The sequence below is a fragment of the Meleagris gallopavo genome, chromosome 1 (assembly GCF_000146605.3).
Source record: "Meleagris gallopavo isolate NT-WF06-2002-E0010 breed Aviagen turkey brand Nicholas breeding stock chromosome 1, Turkey_5.1, whole genome shotgun sequence".
Taxonomy (NCBI): Eukaryota; Metazoa; Chordata; class Aves; order Galliformes; family Phasianidae; genus Meleagris; species Meleagris gallopavo.
This window is the reverse complement of record NC_015011.2, coordinates 160,595,442-160,604,704: the sequence shown is the minus strand read 5'-3', so window position 1 is coordinate 160,604,704 and position 9,263 is coordinate 160,595,442. Positions and strand designations below refer to the sequence as shown.

Genomic DNA, 9,263 nt, shown 5'->3' with positions numbered 1-9,263 from the left:
AAAAAAAAACACCACTTGTAGTTCATTGATCATAATAGCCATCTCTCTTCTATAATCCCCATCACCCAGTGTAGAGCAGAAAACTAGAAGAGCACGAAGTGCAGCATAGGATAAACCTATCACACAGCTTCTGAAAATTCAAAAATGAAGTTTAAGCATAATTCAGTCTTCGTATCCATTTCAATTCCTTTGCTGTAATACCTGCAGGTTTTTTTTTTTTGGTCAATGTGACTTTTTACAAGGAGTACTATCAGTTCAGTACTAAATAACCTCCCAATTATGAATTTTCATCCCATCATCCAGGATGCATTCACCAAGTTGAAAAGTACTTCATTAAGAAGTACTCCCCTTCAGTCCATAAACATGTCTTTTTTTTTTTTTGTTAAAGCACCAGCATTCACATGCAGTTCATTTACAGGAGTAAACGTCACATCCTTAAAACTGTCACATCACTCAGCCTGAAAAAATGAGTGCAAACAGCATTTATAAATATAACTGCACAGGCACAAACCTAAAGAGCTTTGCAACTAGCCTGAGTCCTGATTTCTCACTATTAAGCCCAGTTTTAGTCAATTTCAAACAATCCAGTTCTCCAACAGCACTAGATCAAGTAAGGTAGTTACAGAGAGAACAAATACCTCACAAGATCAAGCTATAATACAGTGACTAGTTCAGTTACCTTCTCTCTTCTGCAGATTCTTTCAGAAAAAGAGATTTCTTGATACTGTTAGCTTTATAATCCTGTCCTGCCTTGCCACCAGGAACAACAGAAAATTGCTTTGCTGGAGCTTCTGGTTTTCCATCTTCACACAGGTCCTCACATCTCTTCATTTTTAGTGCTCCATGGTCAGAATTCTTAGCAGCAGCCTTCAGTTGCTGAGGTCCCCTCTTCCCAATCATTTTTTGGGCTGTTAATTTTTTTGGTACTATCGCAGATGTTGATGGCTGTTTATTTAGGCTGGACTGGAAGTTAGTAGCAGGTTTGACAGATGGCTTGCTCTGTAACGGTGGGACACAATTAGGTTTTACAGAATTAGGATTATTTGTGACTTTCATAGTCTTCAGAACTACATTGCAGCTGCCTCTGGACAAAGATTTCACTGCTGGCTTGGTGGCAGAAGTAAGAAGCTTCTCATCTGACAAAGAACTCTTTTCCCCCTCACTCTTTGGTGCTTTTCGAAAGGAGTTGATCTTGGATTGGATGACTTTGCCACGATATGTACCAAGCACTGGTTTCTTTGGTAGGCTGACATTTGAACTGTGTTTTTCTGCTGGCAGTTGTTTCTCTTTCATGGTTTTTACTTGCAAGGACTTGCTGATTAATACACGCTGAGACTTTATTTCAGTGACTTTATTCACTGAAGTGTGATCTTCAGGATTATAACTCGTCTCCGATGCCAGTGTGATTGTAGAAGATTTCAAAATATTCTCTTCTGAAGTTCTGCTTGATTGGTCCCATGAAAGCTCATTGGCATTCTCCTTATCTTCCTGAAATCAGAAGCATTTCCATGAAGATGTTAGATGTGCATTCATGTTGCATGCTATTTAAGTTCCCTAGAGGCTTTTGCATATTTAAAGGAATCAATTAACAGTAAATGCCAATTTAAAGGTGATAGTACGTACAGAAGTAGCATACATATACACATTAAGTAGAATATTTGTCAACTATTATTCCAGAACTCATATCTAAGAATCAAATGATTGTTTAAATTTTGCCTTGGGGAGTAAGAGGGCCCTCTCAGAGGGTTAGACTCTCCCTACAGAAAGAAAATTATTTTAAAAGCCACTGTCAGCTTTTAAGTGCCTTCCAAGAAGATACAAACTTGCTTTAGGCTTCATGCAGTCAAAAGCAATATCACAATTTGAATAACATATCACTTAATGGCAGCACAAATTCTCCTTTCACCATGGATAGCCCAATGAATGTAGGTAGCGAGAAAAGGATGCGCTACCCAAATTGAAAAAACTTTTGTTATTAATGAGGTATAAATAAAAAAAAAGACCTTGTTTTTTAAGGCATTCTCCCTACTACCCCCTGAAACTCTTGTCTTTACATTCTTAGCATAATCGCAGCTCAGAGGTTATAAGAAGTGAAAGTAATTCCTGGATATTCAGCATTCTCTTCTGATTACATTAAGCCTACCAGCATTACAATACTCAGTTGTTGATTAGTTTAAAGCAAAAAAAGCAAACAAACACACTAGATGATTTCTCTATTCTGACAGAACTTGATAAGATTTGACATAGCATTCCTGAAGACTGAAAGAAAACCACGCATTAACCAGTCATTGAATGAAATCTTAACTAGATGTGCCTCTGCACCTGCAAAATTCTCATATTCTAGAAGTTAGATTTCAGGTCCTTGACTTCAGTGAGCAGAACATGACAGCCATAGAAAGAGTGCCACCAGTATCTGACTATGGAAGACTTACCATTTCTGGCTTTGGAGATGCTGACAGCTTTGTTTTATCTTGCAGTTTATTGCTAGCTGCTTTCCTAGTTCTGCTACTGTATTAAGAAAAATTAAAGATTATCTTAAACAACACAAGAGTACAATTCAGGCAGCAATCTACAGTTGAACTCACACTGAAGCAATTCTGCTCAGTATGAGCTCTGCCTCCAGGAAAGAGAAATGGTTAAGCAAGCACTGGTCATGGCCCAGACTGTAAGACATCTCCCACATCACAGAAAACTGGCTGAGGCAGGGAAGAAAAGTCAACTGACCACATTCACTTCAGATATCATGCTTAGGGATGTGTTGCACCTGACACAAAAGGTCAAGTTTCCTATATGCTACACTTGAGGGAGGAATAGCCAAAGAAGCAGAAAGCAAGGAAAAGTAAAGTAGATCAAATACTACAATGATGTTACTAGTAGAATTAAAGTAGCCACTTCCTCCCACCCCTCCCCTCAAAAAAAGACAGCTCTCTATAACATGACAGCACATGCCTTTTCTTGCTATACAGAACAGGTATTTGATGGATTATATTTATTCTTGCAATTCACATGCATTTTATATTTGAAGGTCACTCACTGTTCATCTAGATTTGTACCATCAAGATACTGCTCAACAGCAGACAGAAATAGGGAGCATGCCACTTCAAGTACACAAAGTGGTAAACCAGGCTTTCCATTTAGATAAGAATAAATTCCATGCTGAAATTTCCTAATTGCAAAAACATGCAAATCCAAAACACAAACTAGGATTAGAGATAGCATCTTCTGAACTCCTTTACAACACTTATCTCTAAAGAAGCTATTCTTGCTTATTGCCAGGCCCTTTATAATGAATATCCAAACTTCAGATAATAGCAGGAAAAGCATTTAAAATAAAGTAAATAACAAGAAGCATTAATGATCAGTGGTAGGCGCCCACAGTCTGTTCACAGGAATTTATGTCTATCTTCTGGCCACCACACAGTTTAATTTCTATTATAATATACTTGCTCTTAACAGAAAGTATTAAATTGATAACTACAAAACATAATGAGATTAGATCAACTGTACTGTGAACGCGTGTAACATAACCTGAGCAAAAAGAAGGGAAACAAGTATTTGCAAAAGGAGGGCTGTAAAGGCAAACAGTGGCACCTGATATAAGAGTTTTGCAATTAAAGGGTCCTCCCATGCCTCAGTCTCCAGTGAAATGGGCAACACACTTAAGTTACATCTATAAAGCAGTTGCATTTATTTAACACAAACTTTTAATAATTGCTGCCAATAAAAGGATGTACAAAACCCCACATGGTCACTACTCATTGCACAGTGTTATCTTTTGACTGTGATTCTCCGCAAGAATGGCCACTTGCATCTTTCTAACCATCCATTTCCAAAAGGAATATGAATAGCAGAAAATAATAGTACCTGATTGATGTCTCATTTTCACGAATGGGCATGCCAGAAAAGGTCTTTTTTCTTGATAGGTATTCTTCAACTTTTTGTCTTCTCTGTTCTAAGGGGTTTAAAATACATTACATTGTTACATTTTCAGCTAAACTAGTAATGCCATACTTTGCCTCTTAGAAAGAAATATAAATGGGAAAGCAACAAGACATTGTTATACAGACACTATTGATCAGACAGTTCTTTAATGCTCACAAACATCTCATTCCTTGAAGAAGTCTAGCTGCAAGGGGCAGGTCAGTATAATTTTATAGCTATACACAATGACCGTTTCTCTGCATTGACTACTAAGGTGGAAGAAGCCTAAACCAAACCAGTGTGAAGAATGGGAATATATTAGGCCCTGTTTTGTCTTTTCTGAGTGCTTCTCTGTAGATGCCATTAACATAGCCTGTTAATAAACATAGCTGGCTTAACAAGCCTACTTTTCACTTGTGATAGCCACTAACACACAAAAAAAGTGAACCCAACCAACCACCCACCTGTAAAATCACTTGCTTCTCTTATGCTGTCATCTAGGATTCTGCATAATGTCAGACCAAAAATGGGAGTGTTAATAACAGCTCAACATGATTCTGAGAAGGTCTTAAACCAGCCCTCAGTATTCTAATACAGAAATTCATGCCAGAACATAATCTTATTTCCCATGTTCTGGTTGGTTAACTACATAGCAGATTGCCAGTCCTTCTTACTGTATATCACTCATCTTTAAATTTTAAGAGTCCTTTTCTCCACAGGGAACTAGGGAATTCAGATTACGGGAAGCAGTTGGGATTGAAAAATCCTGCCCAAAGCAGAAGTCAAGCAGCCACAGGCAGGTGGGACAGTTAAGTCTCCAAGCCTTGCAGCAGCCACACACTCATTCGGATTAGGGGGCAGAAAGTTAAAGCGTTAGCCACTGACTCAGAAACAACAAACCGTTTATGGCATTTAGGTGCAAAGCTGTCAATTCCTCTCTCTGAAGCAGACAGATTCATTCACCAGTGTAAGAAACTCACAGAAATAACAAACATCTCCTTTCTAAGGCAGGCACGTGTCCACTCCTGAACCTCTTCATGCCTATTCTTTCATCTTTGAGACTTTGTCTTAGCCACCGTTCTCGCTTTGCATTTCACTGCGCCTCAAGTCATCACAGAATTGTAGGGGTTGAAAGGGACCTCTAGAGATCATCAAGTCCAACCCGTCTGCCAAGCAGGTTCCCTACACCAGCTCGCACAGGTAGGCATACAGGCAGGTCTTGAATATCTCCAGAAAAGGAGACTCCACAACCCCCCAGGCAGCCTGTTCCAGTGCTCCGTCACCCTCACCGTAAAGAAGTTCTTATGCATATTCGTGCGAAACTTCCTATGCTGCTGTTTCTGTCCCTTTCCCCTTGTCCTGTCTCCACACACTGCTGAAAAGAGTCTGGCCTCACCACTCTGCCCCCCACACCTTAGATATTTATAGACCTGGATCGGTCCCCTCTCTGTTGTCTTTTCTCAAGGCTAAACAGACCCAGTTCACTTAGCCTTTCTTCACAGGGGAGATGCTCCAGGCCCTTCACCATCTTTGTGGCCCTCCGCTGGACTCTTTCCAAGAGATCCCTGTCTTTCTTGTACTGGGGAGCCCACAGTACTCCGGATGAGGCCTTACCAGGACAGAGTAGGGGGAAGGATCACCTCCCTCGACCTGCTGGCCACACTCTTTTTAATGCACCCCAGAATGCCATTGGCCTTCTTGGCCACGAGGGCACACTGCTGGCTCATGGCCAACCTGTCGTCCACCAGGACGCCCAGGTCCCTCTCTGCAGAGCTCCTCTCCAGCAGCTCATCCCCCAGCCTGTACCATCATAGAGATGTTTGAGTTGGTAGGGACACTTGAAGGTTATATAGTACAACTTCCCAGCAATGAACAAGGACATCTGCAGCTAGATTAGGCTGCTCAGAGCCTGATCCAGGTCGGCTTCAAATGTCTCAGTGGACAGGAATCCACCACTTCTCCGGGCAACCTGTGCCAGTGCCTGATCACCTTTATTGTAATCACACACACAACACACCTTCTTCCTTCTATCCAATCTAAAACTTAACTGAACACTCTAAAAACAACACAAAGAAAAACAGAAACGCACAAAGCACAACGAACGAACTCCTGACGGCAGCGCAACTCCTGTGCTTCTCCCCGAGTTCCCCCCCTCACCCAGAGCTGAGGGCACGCAGGGCGGCAGGAAGCCGGGCCCAGCTCGGCTCCTGGTAGCAGCCTTACCTCGGTACTCCGGCTCGGACCGGCGGCTGGTGGGGAGCTGCGGGGGAAGCCGCGCCGCCATGGCAGGACGGGCTGGGAGCGGCCGCGCCGTTTGAAATCCCCGCCGCGCTCCGCCTCTCTGATTGGCCGGCCGCGGGAATTGAACGGACCAATGGCGCTGCCCGCACCGCGGTGAGAAAATGGCGGCCGTTCCCGTGGTCGTCGCTGGAGGGCGCTACGGCGAGAAAATGGGGGCCTCTCCTCAGGCTACCCCTTGAGGGCGCCGCACCGCCGTGGCTGGAGCAGTTGGGGCAGGGCCCTACTCGCCCGCTGCCTGCCGGACGAGAGCGGTGGCTGCGGCCTGGTCTCTCCCGGGAAGGGTTCCTCCCGGTCCGCCATGGATCGGTTCTTCTGGACCAGCGGGCTGCTGGAGCTGGGAGAGACGCTGGTGCTCCAGCAGCGCGGCGTGCGTCTCTACGACGGGGAGGAGAAGGTGACGGGAGCGGCTGGCGGCGCGGCCAGGCCTGGAGTGCCGGCGGGGGCGCGGGCGGGGGAGCTGTGGGAACTCGGGGTGTTGCTGTGGGCACCGGGCCGACGGGAGGCGAGTGAGCGTGAGGGGACGTAGCTGAGGAGAAGTGTGAGACAGAGCCGCAGAGCCCAGCACCCGTTGCTGCGAGCTCTGACAGGGCTTGGCTCTACGAATTACAGAATCGTTAAGGTTGGAAAAGAGCTCTAAGCTCTTCTCCTCCAACTGCCAGCCCATCCCCACTGAGCGTGTCCCTCAGTGCCACCTACACCTCCAGGGCCGGTGACTCCGCCTCCTCCCCGCGCAGCCGGTGCCACTGCCGCGCCTCTCCGTCTCCCTGTTTTTCTCCATCAGAAGGGCTGCATACCCTTGTAAGAAGCTACAAAAGCTTCCTTCGAGCTTTACAAGCAGGAAGCAATTTGCTAACGCGGATTTTTCCCAATCCTAATTGCTTACCGATAAATAAAATGTTTCTTCAACAATAAAACGGATAGAAGGAACGCTTCTATTTGGTAGGCCTGAAGACTTCTGTCTGTAGCACATTCTCATTAGGTTGCCTTGTATTTTTATAGAACTTCTACTTTCTTTATCAGCAAACAAAAGCCAATAGCCCTTTTTAAAAATAGGATATTTAGCAGTTCGTGTATCTTGCACAGCATGTGGAGGGAGGATCTCTCAGGATTTCCTGAGAGTATGTTTATGCGATTCAAAAGGAAGTTTGTGTATATCCATGTAATCCTTTTATGCTGGCTTTCCCCATTTCTTTTTCCATTAACTTCATTGATTCTGTTCTCGGGAAGAAAAAGCAATAAGAGCGCCCTCAAAATATTGGCTTGTTGTATCTTATTCCAATTCCATGTTGTACTGATGTGTAGTGTTACCAAGTTGAGTGTTGTGGTGATGAGTTTACACTTTGACTTGATGATCTTGGAGGTCTTTTTTAACTTTAATGATTTTATGATTTATTTATGTAACTTAACGGTTAAATTTGTTGTTGTTTTATTTTTCTTGCTTAGGTGAAATTTGATAGTGGAGTACTACTGCTTAGCACACACAGGTTAATATGGAGGGATCAGAAGAATCATGTAAGTTCCACTTTTGTCTCTTGCATGTCACTCAGATGTAAATTTCATATCAAGTAAGTTGGAGTTTGCAAATGAAAAAGAAATCATGGAATCCTTAGAGGTGGAAGGAACATTTTAAAGGTTATCTAGTCCAACTCACCTACAGTGAACAGGGGCATCCACAGTTCGATCATGTTGCCCAGACCTGGAACAGCCCTGCTTTGCAAGTCCCCAGAGTCGGGGCATCCACCACATCTCTAGGTGACCTGCTGCAGTGCCTCACCACCACAGCTTTATCTTGTATGTTTTGTCTTAAACATGTAGCCCACATTTTGTTTCACAGAAATTACGTTCAAAGAAGATTATGTACAAGGAATATTCTTTCATGCAATTCTGCTTTAATAAAATGATTGTGCAGAGATGAGGAGGGGCAGAAAGGAATCGTATAGTTTTTCCTTTTCTGTGGCACACAAATGGAGAAAAAAGAGTCTGGCATCATGTACTAGATACTTGGTTTTGAGAATGAAGGTGAAAATGTCACTCTAACTGTAATCTGAATGCCTCTTCCATGCTGCTCATTTAGCAAGACCTTTTCTTTCCCATTGTGTTTCTAAGTTGAAGCATCCCCATCTTCTGGTTCCAGCACGTAATACCAGGCCATGAGAATAGTCGGTGTTTGGTGGCAGTATTATGTTGTACAGGCCTTATCCTTCCAGCTGACTATTGCTGTGCTGAGCCAGTAAGCCAGACCATTTGTCTGTACTACTTTGGAGAATCAGTTCAGAGATTAAGCGGCGCTGTTGAAACTACGGTGTGATGCTGCTGCTGAATGCTTTACAGCAGGTCCCTGGTGGCCTGAGATTATAGGCTATGAATGGATGAGAAAGATTACAGATATTTAATTAGCTCTAAACATAGACTCTTATAATGTGCACCATCTTAGAGCTGTAGTAGAAGATATCTTTCTCAGAACCAGGTTGAATTCTCTTTGTTTTGGACACAATATTTTAGAAAATTTAGCCTCAGAAGCCATGTGCACATAACAGCTCTTCAAAAGTGAGTTTATTCCACTGGACTAGCTTTTAGCAAGGCTAACTGAAGCACCTCTCATACTTAGTGACTATTCCCCACCAATCATCACGTTCTTGCTCCACAGTGGTGAGCTACTCTGAGCTTCATGACATGTAAGGTCACCAAGGATGATCTGAATTTGGCAAAGCAACTTATATATGTATATCGTAGAACCACAGAATGGCCTGGGTTGGAGAGGACCTCAATCATCAAGTTCCAACACCCTTGCCACAGGCGGGGTTGCCATGTATAACTTGTAGATAAGTTACATATATATATAAGTTATAAATATGTATATATTTTTTTCTGTAGGGATTGTTCAGGAACAGCGGAACTGCTTATAGTTGAAGTTTTTCAAAATGCTTTGTTCAGAGAACCTGTCCCAGCTGGGGTTGCTAGTAAGTCAGGAGCTGATTGTCTAAATCACAAGCTATTCTGTAATTATTATTATCTTTCTTTTCTTTCTTTTCTTTTTTTTT

General features: G+C 43.1%; 2 protein-coding genes across 3 annotated transcripts in view; one reads left to right on the top strand and one right to left on the bottom strand.

The window, feature by feature from the left end:
- Positions 1–6,253, bottom strand: part of CKAP2 (cytoskeleton associated protein 2) — an 11,185-nt gene extending 4,932 nt beyond the window's left edge. Inside the window, exons 1-4 of the mRNA XM_003203305.4 lie at positions 6,145–6,253; positions 3,865–3,952; positions 2,433–2,508; positions 680–1,488 (exon numbers count right to left, since the gene is read on the bottom strand). Coding sequence (XP_003203353.2) covers positions 680–1,488; positions 2,433–2,508; positions 3,865–3,952; positions 6,145–6,205 — 1,034 coding nt within the window. The 5' untranslated portion in view covers positions 6,206–6,253. The remainder of the gene's footprint in view (positions 1–679; positions 1,489–2,432; positions 2,509–3,864; positions 3,953–6,144) is intronic.
- A 150-nt stretch (positions 6,254–6,403) lies between these two features.
- VPS36 (vacuolar protein sorting 36 homolog) overlaps positions 6,404–9,263 on the top strand; it is a 20,625-nt gene continuing 17,765 nt past the window's right edge. Inside the window, exons 1-2 of one of the 2 annotated variants that reach the window (XM_003203303.4) lie at positions 6,404–6,616; positions 7,666–7,734. In XM_003203303.4, the coding sequence (XP_003203351.1) occupies positions 6,521–6,616; positions 7,666–7,734 (165 nt within the window). In that variant the 5' untranslated portion in view covers positions 6,404–6,520. Of the gene's footprint in view, positions 6,617–7,665; positions 7,735–9,096; positions 9,183–9,263 lie in introns of those variants that run through there. The other variant, XM_019612124.1, reaches the window with a different exon arrangement.